Genomic DNA, 14389 nt, shown 5'->3' on the forward strand with positions numbered 1-14389 from the left:
GAGATTTTAGAAGATGATACAATACAGGACAAATATCTATTCAAAACACTTGTAGGAAATAAAATAAATAAACAGAATTAAGCTGCTAGCTGTCCTATCAGATTACTTTCATAGTGCCAATTTTCAAACTTACTTTATAATAAATATATAAATTTTTTATCATGTTAAGAATTTTGAGTTATGATCATTTCCAACAAATGATGTTTAAAACCCCCTAAAACTGTCTATACTTTCAGGATTGACAACTTTTCTTTTTTCTCCACTGTTTGCTCATTAAGTTAAAAAACAATACATTTGAAAATACAGTTACCAAATTAAGTTTATTCATTAGACATAGGAATGTTTTTCAAGAGCTGTATTTGTGTTTTTTGGGGGTGTAATTGCCGTGACACACAGCTGCCTAAAAAAGATGTCACAAATACCTTTTATTGTCACTTTTATCATTATCACAATAGAACTGCGATACATTGTGACAAAACGTTATGTTCACTGGTGTTTGCATGTTGCCACTTACTGGTCTGAACTTTGAGGTTGAAGGGGTTCTTCTGCTGGATGGTGTATGTGAAGTTGAAGCGAGCGTTGCAGCTGTAGTCGTTTTGACCGTCTTGGACCAAAACATTGGAGAAATACAGGTCTCCATTCAGACCCATGGAAACCCTCCTGTCTTGATGGATGGGGGTCATGTCTGTGGACAAAGAAGGGAAAACATTAGCACTATAGGAAAGTACACACAAAAAAACTCAACGTTGTTTTCATTTCTATCTTATTTAGTTTTCATGATTTCATAGATGTGCTATATTAACCCTTTCATTCATAAATTATGATCCTTTGTGTCAAGATTTTTTTTTCCAATTTTTTTATTTTCTTAAGGCATAAAAAAAAGGTAGGAAGATTTTTATTTATTTATTTTTTAAATCTTTTTTAGGTGATCAATTGTAATTTTCTCCAAATACAAAGTTGTTATTTGAAAAATACATCAGCAGTTAATGTTCTGTAGGGGTTAGCTGCCAGTTTTAACTTTTCACTTTTCCAGCTGCTTGGAAAGGTGAAAAAAAGAATAAAAACGGTGTGCTGTGGTGGTGCAGGGGTTGAGCGCGGCCCACATGTGGAGGCCTTGGTCCTCGACGCAGCTGTCACAGGTTCGATTCCTGGCCTTGGTGACCTTTGCTGCATGTCTGCCCCCTTCTCTCATTACCCTCTTTCCTGTAAATTAACTATCAAATAAAGGCCACTAGAGCCAAAAAAAAACTAATTCTTTGAAAGAATAAAAACAAATCACATTCAAGTCTCTCTGAGTTTTTCTCTTGCTTTCCTGATCAGGTTAAAACAAGCCTAAATATGCTGATGCCTGCACACGGCTCTTTGTGTGATGAGAGTGAAGAGGAAAAACAACAGATACTTCATTTCTTAAAAAAAAAGAAAAAACAAGTATGCTCTTCTTCTAATAAGGAAATAGCAAGTCTATGAGGAAGGTTTGCTCACTGCTGTCCATCCAGAATATGAGTGGAGGAGGCAGGCCAGGCGGTGGGTTGCAGGGTAGGACCAGAGGGGAGCCTTCAGTCACCGGCACCGGGGCCAGCACTTCCTTAGGCCATAACGGGGCCTCTGAAAGACAAAGGGCAACATAATCAGAATTCATTTTATTGTTATTGTGTACAAAAGAAAGCACAATAAAATTTAAAAATGAACTCTTGAATGTGTATCAAATAATTTAAAATAATGCATAAGTGTATCTCAATAACTATAAAGATATAGTAGAAACACACAGAAAGAACCGGAATGTTAAGGAAAAATAAATAAATAGAAAATGTCCCGTGTACTCTCGCTCGCCCCCTGTACCATTCTCTCTCTCTCTCCCCTCGCACCTGCAACCTGTTTCTAATCATCCATCTGTCTCTACTTCAGGATTCAACCTGCCCAGTCTATATACAACTTATTATCAGTTCCTCCTTGTTGGTTCCTCATGTCTAATCCTGCTATCTCACTGTGGTCCCTTGTTCATGTCGTTTTTTTGTTCTGCTCTGGTTCCCTGTGCTCATTTTGATTTTTGTAAGTTTGTTGTGCATTTTGGTCCAGCCATAAACTTATAAGTCATTACAGATATAGATTAATTTATTACGCAGAGTGGAATATTTTGAGCTCAAATTTAATTTTTTTGTAATTTTGATGATTCTGGCTTAGAGATCATGAAAACCGAGAATTCAGATTCTCCGAAAATTAGAATATCACAAGGGATCAATAAAAAAGGACATTTTTAATAGAAATGTCACTTTTCCTGTTCATTTCTATGCCCTCAGTAATTGGTTGGGCTCCGTTTGCATGAGTCACTGCATCAGTGTGCACCAGTGTGGTCGCTCTTCCTCCTCCTTACAATGCTCCATAGATTCTCTATGGGATTCTCTATGCTCTCTGTAAACACATACTTCTAACAATAAAAAAACGTTCTTACTGGAGACGCGGAGCAGTATTTTGTTGGACAGGGCCACTCCGAGCTCATTTGTGGCAAAACACTGGTACTCTCCCTCGTAGTCCTCTGGTCGTCCTCCGCTACGGAACCCAACCTCCAGGGTTCCTGAGCGTTTTCTCATAGTCACTCTGGGATCTTTGCCAATGTTGAACAACCTCCCATTCCTCCTCCATGAGAACCTGAGGAACATTCAGGGAATTAACCATTACATTTAAACTGCATAAGAAGAAATAACGTATGCCAAGCACTGTAGAACTGGTGTGATGTGCTCCGTCTTCCTGGTCTTAGTCAGAACACCAGTAGCAGCGTTCTGGACAATCTGCAACTGGAGGACTGATTTTTTTTTTAGGCAGACCTGAAAAGACACTGTTGCAGTAATCGATTCAACTAAAGATAAACATATGGATGAGTTTCCCTAGATCTGGGACATTAGACATTTAATCCTGAAGATGTTCTTCAGATGATAGAAGGTTGACTTTGTAACTGTCTTTATGTGGCTCTGGGTGTGGTGATGGTCAGAGTCCATCACCACACCCAGATTTCAGGTCTAGTAATTGAAGCTGTGTGCTCACTCTAGATTCTTCTTCTTTAGGTCCAAAGATAATAACTTGAGTTTTGTAAAAACACTGGCTTAGATTAAATGGGCCATGAGAAAAGAGCCAACATCTAGATTAAAGTCGCACCTATAAACCAGTGGAACCAAGCTTTCTGCTGTGTGTTTTCAGTGTCAGAGTGATGACAACTGAGTGAGTCAGTAAGGTCTTTTGGTGACAATTTTATAAGCATGAATGGTCAACTGAGTGCATTATGGGAGTACAATGCTCTTCCTGTGAAAAGAAGAGAAAGTTTGTGAACAGAGGAGCGAACAGTGTCTGTGTGTGTGTCAATGGAAAGTCCCCACAGATAGCCACGTAAACGTGTGTGTGTGTGGGGCCGGGGGGGGGTGCGTGCGTGTGTGTGTGCGTGCATGTGTGTTTGTGTATGCGTGTGGGTGCATGTGGAATGTGTGTCTTACGTAAAGCTGGACTGTATCCAAACAAACAATGTCCCACTGTACTGAGTGGTCCTCGCCATGATGATGTAACGAAGTGTGTGTCCAACGCTCTGACAGGCTGGACGTTTCAGTGTGTATGGTGAGTGGCACTAAGACTAGATTTGGAAACTGGACTAACAAAAACTAAAACTCTACATTGCTCCAATGGCTGCTGTAGCTCATGTTAATATAATTATTGCTAGATAATTGTCACATCATTTACTCCAGAGGTCCACTGATGGGGATCACATCATGAAAATGTATCTCAAAATATTATTTGCAGAAAATACATATAAACACAAGTATGGACTTTCTCAGAATTGTCTGAATGCAAAGAAATTAAGTAATAACATCACCTGAGCTTAAATAACTTCAGTCAGAGATGAGTGTGTTAATTGTGGATGATTTTTCATTTGAACTTTTACCATTTCTGGAAAAATGTAAGAAGGAAACTAACAAAGCAAACAAACAAACAAACTGCTGCTTTGTAGTTTGTGCGAGTGTGTGAGAGTTAGAGACCACAACCACGTGTTTCCAGCTAAAATCTGTGAATACTTGAGACCCCCTGTAAAGGCTATTATTACTGCCCGTTTTAATAACTCAAACAACGAATATCCCTGAAGATGCAGCAATAAACACAGTATAAACTGTCTTAGTACAACCACAGGAGCTAGCATCCACTGTCTCCGCTTTTAGGGCAACAGCCAATCAGTAACAAAAAAAATGAAAGGTTCCGCTGGATTGGCTGCTTTGCAAATGCCAGCCAATAGAATGTCAGGTTGCATTGCGCCTGTTTATTTCAGCTTCCAAAGCTGAAATAAAGCTTAAGACAGAAAACTCTTTCAGCAAGTGAAGCCATTTCTATATAAGCATCGTTTAGGAAATTAAGCTGAATTTCCCTGTTTGATCTCCAATGAGGGAGCCAAATCAGGGTGTGTGTTTGTGTGTGTTTGTGTGCGTGTGTGTATGTGTTGCGAGGGCTCTGTGAGTGTTCACTGCTTACGTTGGCACTGGGTTGCCCTTGGCTTCACACTCTATGATGATGGTGTTATCTCTGGGGTCGACGATGTAGTCCTTCACTGACTGTTTGATTATGGTGGGGGGCTGCTTCACTGTGGAGCGTGCAGACACAAAGCAACAGCTTATACATACACCGTACAGGTAGATACACTCCGGTACACACACCGCTCTGATATCTACATCAACCCCAAACCACAAACAGCATGATATCAATTATTATTAAGTATTACAAAGTCATTAAATGAGCTATGCTGGAGAAGGAGTAGGAGATATTTGTCCCCACAATAGAAATAGGTTTAGAAAACATAAAGAGGACATCATTTTGGACCAATTTGTTGGATTTTATACTCTGAAGCAGCAACCTTTACACCTCAGAGCCATTTTTTATCTTTAATCCATCTACAAATAATCTGTTTAGAGCCACAAAAGCTCATGAAACAAATTTGATTATTTTAAGTATGTCTTGATTTTTAAATGAGAGGGGGGGAATGTATTTCTGGTTTTTGGTTTTAAAGTAAAATAAAAAAAAATATATAAACTTTTACATAAAGGTAATGAATTCAACGAAATGTCAAATTTATCAAAATTACATCAAAGTAGCAACCAAAAGACAAATAAATTATATTATAGAAAAGAACATTCATTAGACCATTATTGCCATTCTTTGTAGGAAATGCTATAAATATGCTCCTTGAAAAAATGCTAATGCTAGCAATGTTTACTACCGTCACATTTTCAAATACTAATTCTTTAGCAATTTTTTCCCCCCCAAATTTATTGAGACCAACATGAGGCTCCGGAGCCGCAGGTTGAGAAACCTCAACTTCAGAAAGAAAACAGGAAGAGAGGACAAAATAACTAAAAGAGTAAGAGAATCTCCTGAATCAGGTTACACCAGATGTTAAAGAGGATTTCACATCTGGCCCGGCATATTTGCTTGCCAGCTGTATGCTGTTTTTGTTTTTTTTTCGCATCTCCATAACGTTAGAAGCATTTGAAAGAAAATAGCATGCATGACTGCAGCCAGCATTTAAAATGTTTAAGCCTGAAAATCCCACGAGAGCACTAAGACATTAAAGCTGATGAACATCTATAATTCACTGAAAACCTGCAATCCACTCCAAAGGTATCGTCAAACGCTTCAAACATGGCGGTAAACATACTCTGATCGTGGGGACGAGGAGGCAACTTCTCGTTTTCCAGAAACAGCTCTTTTAATTTTCCTTGCCATTTTTTAATGAAATGTAACGTCCACATGAATCGTTTATAAGTAAGCAGTTAATAGTAGATGTGCACTGAAACATGACTGGTGTAGTTTTTTATAAAAGGAGCAGCAACTCGTTCAATCCTAAAACGTCTGCCAATGTTAATAGTTCCAATACAATCCTTTGGATTTTTGTCTGTTAACTAGACAGACATTATATTCTTCTTGATAAAACAGATATTAACTTGTTTCACTAAAGTTAGCATCTGATTCAGAGCTTTCAGTTTTGCCATTAAGAGAAATAGATCTTTATTCCACTGGTGAATCTGAACGCCATCATGAGTGCTCTAAAAACATGGTTTATTTGTACAATTCAAAGATAACAAAAATAGGTAAGAAATAACAGCAGGTATTGGAAAATGGCATCATTGAAAGAATGTAACACAGCGATCCGAGCTCCGACTCTGAAGACTAATGGAAAGCACCATTGAAGTAAAGGCTGGTTCAAACTAGACCACTTTGGAGCAGTTTAGGGGAAAAGTATTAAACCCTGGTACAGGATTCTGCTGCACTTAGTTCACAACAGCTTAAATGTGATTGTATGAATGCCAGAAAAATGGAGGATGTAAACAGTTTTCCCCTTTCCTTTGTGGGATTCCAACCTTAACTAGGAGAGTTATTCACGCACATCAAAGTGCTTCACATTTACAGACTGCCTGGTGTGGTTTATGCAGGAGCCACAATCAGCTGAGCAGCAGAAGGTTATAATCAGACCTCACTGGTTCGACAGTAGAAGGCCCTCAGTAGCTATGGTAACATATGATTGCCCCGCAAATTTTGAGCAAACTTTATAAATTTCGCAAAAACAGAAAGAAAAAAAAAACCGAATTAGGCATGTTTCCATCTACTGGTGGCTACATAAAGCATCATTACAACCGATGTTGATGTTACGCATGGCTGTAATAAAGTTAAGTGCTCACTACGTCACAACTTATTCCACCTCCCCTTCAGCGCATTAACTCATTAATAGCTTAACAGCTGAGTTGATCTGGAAAAATCCACTCAGTTGAGTCTATAACTTTTATTGTCATTTGTTAGTTTTGCAGTTTCCATCAACCTTTCCAAATGCGATTAATGCGCATTAAAAAACCGGCTGGTGGCAGATGTGCTATGCTAACTGCTGGGGGAAGAGATGCAGAAGGAACGACATGCTAAGAGATACTTACAGTCTTGCTGGATCTTTGCTGTTAGTCCGGTGTGAAACAGAAAGAGAGAAAGATGTGATGGGGTGGTTAATATTAATAAAGGCATACTGATTACCGTGCCATGTTAAAACTGGAGGATACAGGTTTGGAGAGCTCCTAGCTCATCCACGCTACTTGTTTTTAGTTTTTGTTAAACTGAGCAGTTAGTGTTATTCATCAATATGTTCAGTCAGGAGTCAAACTGAGAGTTATTAGTGTACTAATAACTATTAATAACTATACTATTTATATGCTTTAGCATAATGCAGGCAACAATCAATGACAATATCAAGCAATTGATATATGTGCGTTTCATCTCCTTCTGCTCATCTCTTAAAAAGTCTATGCTTGAAATATGGATAATCTTTACTTTACCGAATTAATGGGAGGAAGCGACACAAATCAAGAAAATGTGGTGAGTTGGAGCTGAGAGAGAGTTTGACCACCTGAGAGCCACTACTGTAACATAGTTAGGATGGAAAGTATGTAATCTATGTGACAGAAGAGACGTGACATTTGGACTGTAAAAGAAGCCGAGGACACTCACCTGGAAGAGGATTCCATACCGGTGGAGCACAAGCAGTTTCAAACAGAGAAAAAAAACACACTTTGTTATGGTGTTCAGAAAAAAAACATCACTAACACAATGACTCTGTGTGTTGAACTGACAGAAAAAAATATGAAACTGGAGGAGAGAACAACAGATTTAAAAGGCCTTCTTCATGTACGCGCAACCATAACCACACAATGTACAGACTCGGTGCACTTCTACCTAAAATAAGACAAAATGACAAAGCACCAAATAATGATTTAGTGATGTGTGAGAACATATTGGTTTGGTGTTAATTCTTTGTTTTATTAACTTCCATTTTCATCAGTGTTTTACTCTGCAATAACAGCTGCCAATGACGACTCGACTCCTTATTGTTAGTCATCAGTGTGAGTAATGTGTTTACAAGGAGGCATTTATCTCTGCTTGGTTAGATACGCCTGGTTTCGTTATGTGGTGTGGTACCAGTCAGCGCGGTTTGGTTGGGTGTTTTATGGTTTTATGCTGAGTTCAGGAGGAACTCACCACTGGAGGAAACCCAACCCTAACATTCCATCATATTACTGAGACGACGAATGTGATGTGTTAGCATTAGCACATCTCATGCTTGCTAGCAGTTTTCCTGTCCTTTGAACAAAGGACTGTGACGTGTGGCGCCAGTAGCTCCGCCCTTACTGTACCTGTGTCATTGTCCTACACGGATCGACAACTGAAGGGGTCCAGGAACGGCGTGGTACAAGTCGGACGCATGGGCCGCTTTTACATTAGAAACAGACAAAATAGCGCACCAAAACACAGCCACCTGTTCCCTACTGCTCTGTGAAAATGAGATATTACAGGCAGTGACGGAAAGTCAGTGACTCTGTGCAGTTTGCTGTGTTTCCTTTATTAGATCATTTCTTCTCAGCCGTCTTAATTTAATCAATGGAACCGGACTGGTCCGCGTTACAATCTGGATTGAGTTGGGCTGTACTTAACTCATTTAGAATGCCACTCATCCAGTTTTCCTCTAAGGGATGGACATGCCAGTATGTCGGCAGAACATAATAGCCTAGTGTCCAAAGGTCAGGCACAAAAGAATATCAGAGTGAGATGAGAAGAGAGATGGAGCAGTTCACAGCTGACAGGGGTTAGAGGTCAATGCAAGACTGTCCATGTGTGTCCATGTGTGTAAAGATGCATGAGCCAGGTGTGTTTAAGACCCTGACAGAAATAATGTTTTAATTTAAAACAAATGAGTCCTTAAACTATTATCCACAGATAGGAGGTGATCTGTTCTGATCACTATCTGAATGAATTAGATTCTATCTACAGCGTCACATGTTTTCCTGTCAAATGGTATTTGTAATCAACTAAACATGGTTACTAATAATTACTTAATGGGTCATATGTATTTTATAACGATATATGCACGCATCATTATTGAAGAGGTTTTGCAGAAACCATGATGCGTTCAAGAACGCAGAGTCTGGCTGCGTAAAGAGAACACATTGCTCTCTGCTCCGGCTCTAGCTGTGTCTTGTGAAATGTGATTCACTTCTAAAAACAAAAAACAGCTGGCTTGTTTTCGTGTCAGAGTTGATAAGAATAAATAAATATGAACCAGTATGTTTTCATGTAAATTATTTTTTGTAATTGGGCAGTGTTTACACTTTTCAGCCTGTTGAGTGACTTACGATCTAGAGGAACTTCGATGGCTGCCGCTTCCTGCCACAGCAGCAGTAATGACAGCAACGTCAGGGCTGCATGCCCAACCATTCCCAACATTTCTCTCCCTCCAACTGGCCGCATACAATCCTGCCCTCTGCTGATTGGTCAGACGGTTCCTCTGACAGCTCTGGAGTGGAGATAGGAATACAAATTTTTTTTAGAAAGATCAAGGTAGCGCAGCAAAGTGTGCTACAGTATTGTAAATAGGTCATGAAGAGGTGAGCGTGCGACTGTCTTTCAGGTCTGGCCTACATTCACAGCTCGGTTGCTCTGGCTCTCCAGAGAAAAGTGCTTAGAAAACAGGAGAGGAGAGGATGAGCTGCTACGAACGGGATCAGGCCGCATTCCCAGGAAGAGACAAGGCAGGATGAACATGCTCATGTATCCAAATTCATCAGGGCTATCAAAGGTGTCGTGGTTTCTTAAAAAGTCATATTTGGCAACAATGTAATTGCTCATAAAGTGAAGCAAGCATCATGTTTGAGTTTTAGTTTAGTATAATAGCAGTAGTAATTTTTTCTTCATTTTTCTCAGATGTTGATTAGCAGTACTCATACAGTCACATTCAATACATGAGAATATTACAGAAAAGTTCATTCATTAGAAATTAAAAACATTCAGGAACTCAGTTCACCAAGTTAAACAAATATAGATTCATTTCACAAGTCTTTATTTCTGTTTTTTAGTGATTTTTATGAATTGTTAATTAATCAGGCAAATCACAATTTTTTACAGAAATATGAAATGCTAAGTAAACAAATAGTGGCTTAAATCATTTCAGGGTACACATGTTTGTCATATTTGTTTTTTTTAGGTTTTATCTTAATTATTGTTTGATTTTCTGTCAAATAAAAATATAATAAAACCGCATTTCTGACTTGGCGACTCTGGCTACGGTGGTAAAATGTTTGGACCCGGCTGTGTTTTAGTCCCTCCTGTTAAACTGACCGTGAGAGACGGTCAGATCCAGGAGCGTTCTGGTTTTAAGTGTTTCCTAGACTGTCCCTGTCAAACAAACACATCCTTCAGACAGCAGGTGTATCATGTCAGGTTAATCATGACGGACTCTTGCTTTCTAAATGCTGTGCGCACTGTTACACTGACTCACGTTGGCTGCTGTTATATTTCCTTCCACTCTGGCAACTCCCCTCACAGACCTGTAGAGAAATAAAGAAAATACATATGAATTAACAATACATCCATTGTTTTTTGGGGGAAAAAACACAACCAGAAAATTGTTAGATTACATTAGATCATCCTTACAGAAGAAATCTGAACACAAATAATATTTAAATCAAGAAGGGCACGGCATGGATCACACTAAATCGGACATTTAGTCACTAAAGCAGGTTCAGCAAGAACTGAACTCTGAGGGAGAAATGTGCGTCAGAAACGCCAGCCTGCTTAAAATGATCAGAATGGAAAGAAGCAGAAAAATACAGTATATGGCAAACAATGAAAGCAGCAGACACGCTAAAGCGTTCACGCCTCAGGACTGTCTGCAGCAGAGTGGAAACTTCATCTGAACAGTGCGGCTGCACCATAAAGAGCCGGTCTGTGCAGCAGCAGCTGCTGCTCCCCTCAGGATCACCCTCGCCTCTTTCTGGGTCCTTATTTACTCACTCCTACGAAAATACACACAAAATACCAGATGCGAGGTCTACCTGCAGGGAGACCCCTCTATGGAAATGTAGGGAAAGAAAAGAATTAAAGAGTTTCTTTCTCCAAAAACTGCTGCAACTGAATGTGTTTTTCAGGGAGGTTCCTTCATTGTTCGCTCTACATCTGCAGCAGCGGTAAATGAACAGAAGACAAGCTGAGTACACGCACCCAACACACTCTGCTGCATAAATGCAAAAAAAATCAATAAATATCTGTTTTTGTTTGTATTTTTTTTCAATAGAATGGAATATACTCTATTGATCCCCAAGTGAAAATTACTTATTAGTTGACAAGCTACTGCATCTAAGGTGTTAAATGTTAGTAATAAAAATATAACCATAAGCGATAAAATGTATTATGTGTGTGTGTGTGTGTGTGTGTGTGGGTGCGTGCGTGTGTGTGTACCTAAGAGTGATGTGAGTGATATCAAATATGACTGAATATAAATAAATGAATAAATAAATAAAATAACAAGCATACAAATGCAAATATGTTAATCTATAAATGAGTGAAGAGAAATTTTAATTTAACTAACTTAGGAAGTAAGGTTCCTGATGTAGTTGGGCCTTAAATTAGCTGCTCTGGTGTATTCTGACCCTAACCTCAGATATGGGTAATTTACGGCAAAGCTAAAAGATGAATCATAACTTATTTGCATTAATTGCAAACAGAGCAGAGAAGAGGTAGCGATGCCGCGAGATATTATCAGGATGTTTGAAGGAAAACAAATCGTGCAGCAGAAATGAAGAGGTCGTTAGGGGCAACCCAAGACTGGTTTCTGGTTTTTTTTTAGGAATGGCGGGACGCAAACTGTACTTTGACCCAGTTCTCATCTTCCAGGCTGCTGGCTATCTCCCTGTCTGATCTGAAATCAAACATAATATAAATGTACCTACTGGACTTTTAGAACTTCTTCTTAGTAACGGTGACAGCTGACTCATTAAAAGGCGTTATTGGGAGATAAAAACGACTGAGCAACACCACCTAAGAGAAGTTCACCAAGATGAAATGATGCTGCTTTTGACTCCAGGAGGACATGTACGGAACATCTGGGGTAAAAAAAATGTTAACTGGGTTAAGTGTGTTGCCAGAGGCCACAGCAGCAGTCTGTCCTACTTGAGGAGAGCGGCTGCCATGGTCACAGGCTGCAAGCTGGCAGCTCACCCAGCAGCACTTCCATAGTGTTTGAACAGAACCCAGCCTGAACCCAGCAGCGGCGTCACATCAAAAAAACGATGAAGATCTGAATAACAATGTTTGGCTTCCTAAAAAAAAAGCCTAAAACATGGCAACGCACAGGAATTAACTCTCCATTTTCCGCTTTTGCAGTCACAACTGAAACCTGAAACCTTAGAGCCGACAATTTGTTTCAAATGTTTGTCAGTAAAATTAAGAATTTTATCACATTTTACATTTTTATCTTGTACTTATCGTCAGCGTAAATAATAAGTTCGGTTCATTGGTTTATTCATACAGGCCAAATGACGGCTTCAGTCTGGTCAAATTCACAGCAAAATGAGCAGATCCAAAATAACATCAATTCAATCCAAATTCGAAGATATATTCATGATCCAAAAGGCAGTTAAATGATGTTGCAACTCCTGTCATTCAAGTGTCGACAAAGAGTCACTGTGCAAGTCGCAGGATCACTTCACACTGTAACTCCGTTCTTACAAGACCAGGAGTTCTCCTATTGGACCTTGACCAACAGCTGCATCTTGTATTTAGAACTGCTGGATGCAATAAATAACACTGACATTTATTTGTCCTCGCTTAAAAATTAAAAATATATAATTCTGGCACACTGTCACAGATTCTCAGGGTGGATCAAAAGTCTGCTGGGCAATTCCTCATCCAGAGCAACCGTCAAAAGAAACAACTCAAGATGAAATTTCAAAATGAGCCAGCAGAACCAGGCTCAATGTGAGCCAGACGGGGAGACCAGAACCCGACACAAGAAAGAGTAGAATTCTACTGGGTCAACCAGCGAACAGACAGAGAAGTTGTAAACGATGACGTCGATTTTCTGCGCTGTTTTAGAATTGTAGTCTCCCTGTAGTTTAAACAATGGCAGTGGAGGAAGTGAATGAAGTCGTCCAGTCCGTGTCGGACACGCTTCCAAGTATTGATTTAACATTAACAGCCTCCTCGGCTCTTCTCTCTTCGTAGAGGAGAGTGGTTGTTTCCCGTAAGCTTCACAGCATTGATCTGGCGCATTGTATACGTCACGAACAAACGTAAAAACAAATGGTGGGTAAAATTTAGTACATGATAACAGTTCATGCCTCCAGAAAGCAAACGTTTCTCAGTAGCTAAGAGTCCAGACCCTCTGGACGAAGCAAAGCATAGAACAAGCAGCTGGTTCTTATCTAGGAACACATTTCCTTCCAAATTTACCTTCGAGGTGTGACGTGTTTTTATTTCCACAACAGATAAAGAGCCTGAAAAGGTACAACACATCATAGTACTCCACACTAAAATGTGGGGTAGACATGTATGTGTGTTTGTGTGAGCTCATCATCCTTCAAAAGGTATTGAGATGATTTTAAAAAGAAAACCCACAGACCAAGCAGAGCAGACATCCAAACGTCAGGACAAATGGCAGTGAAGATAGAAAGGAACAGGAGTAAATGTTGCTGAGCAAACATGAGGAACAGAAGAAAACGGTTTGATTTCAGAACAGCATAAAATAAACAGAGGAACACGAGGAGACACAGTTCTGGTCTGAGGTGAGGTGGATGAAAGAGGCTCTTACTGCTGGAACAAACCCTGACGTTTACGGCATGTTGCATGATGTGAGTTGGCGTGTGAGATAAAGGACCAAATATTTCATCACTCATTAATAAATGAATTCATTTTTACTATATTTGAAAATCTTTGAAAATTTAAGGTGTTATGACAGCATTTTAAATTCACTGCAAGTTCTAGAAATCAGCATCTATGTAAATCATTACATTGCAGACAAAGTCTTAATGCTACAAAATGTGGGTTAAATGTTTCAGGAAGTATTACTAATCCATTTTTGCGTTACATTAACAGACATACCATAAATAATTAACCTCCCATGTGTGTCATTACCTCCACTTTCCCCTAAAAGATCCATGTCAACTCCCATGTCCACTACACAGAAGAGGGACAAAACAAAGTGGCGTCGTATTTCAGCCTAACCCTCGGCACCCCGCGCAACCTCCAGGGACAGTCGGATGGAGGACATGAAGAGAAGAAGAACCAGTGGGTGCGGGGTGAATGCACGGTTGCCAGGCGATAAATGTGTGTATCTGGATGTCATGCTTGGGAAGAGCTGTAGCTCACTGTTGCAGAATGACCTAGTTTTGATCAAAAGCAAGAGCAAGTGTGAGCAGAAAATTAGGGAACATGAGGGAAACATGGAGATGCAGCTGAGAGGCGAACGGTTTCAGTCGATGTATTCTCCAGAAACAGCAAGAAAAGAGAGAAGGAAACACAAACAGAAAAAAAAATGATCCTACAGATCATCTAA

The 14389-nt window shown here is 39.6% G+C and overlaps 1 protein-coding gene across 38 annotated transcripts in view; it reads right to left on the reverse strand.

The window, feature by feature from the left end:
- nfasca (neurofascin homolog (chicken) a) overlaps nt 1-14389 on the reverse strand; it is a 108259-nt gene that overhangs the window by 39292 nt on the left and 54578 nt on the right. For 33 of the 38 annotated variants that reach the window (XR_533796.3, XR_533797.3, XR_533795.3 and 30 more), the window contains 7 exons: nt 10337-10385; nt 9195-9355; nt 6951-6968; nt 4504-4612; nt 2450-2646; nt 1483-1605; nt 515-685 (listed from right to left, as the gene is read on the reverse strand). Coding sequence is in view for 32 of the 38 variants with exons in the window: in XM_008410279.3 (XP_008408501.2) it covers nt 515-685; nt 1483-1605; nt 2450-2646; nt 4504-4612; nt 6951-6968; nt 9195-9309 (733 nt within the window). In the remaining 6 variants the exon portion in view is untranslated. Of the gene's footprint in view, nt 1-514; nt 686-1482; nt 1606-2449; nt 2647-4503; nt 4613-6950; nt 6969-9194; nt 9356-10176; nt 10255-10336; nt 10386-14389 lie in introns of those variants that run through there. The other 5 variants (XM_081607499.1, XM_017304761.2, XM_081607486.1 and 2 more) reach the window with 2 other exon arrangements.

Source organism: Poecilia reticulata, chromosome 5, assembly GCF_904066995.2.
Source record: "Poecilia reticulata chromosome 5, P_reticulata-male-v2, whole genome shotgun sequence".
Lineage (NCBI taxonomy): Eukaryota > Metazoa > Chordata > Actinopteri > Cyprinodontiformes > Poeciliidae > Poecilia > Poecilia reticulata.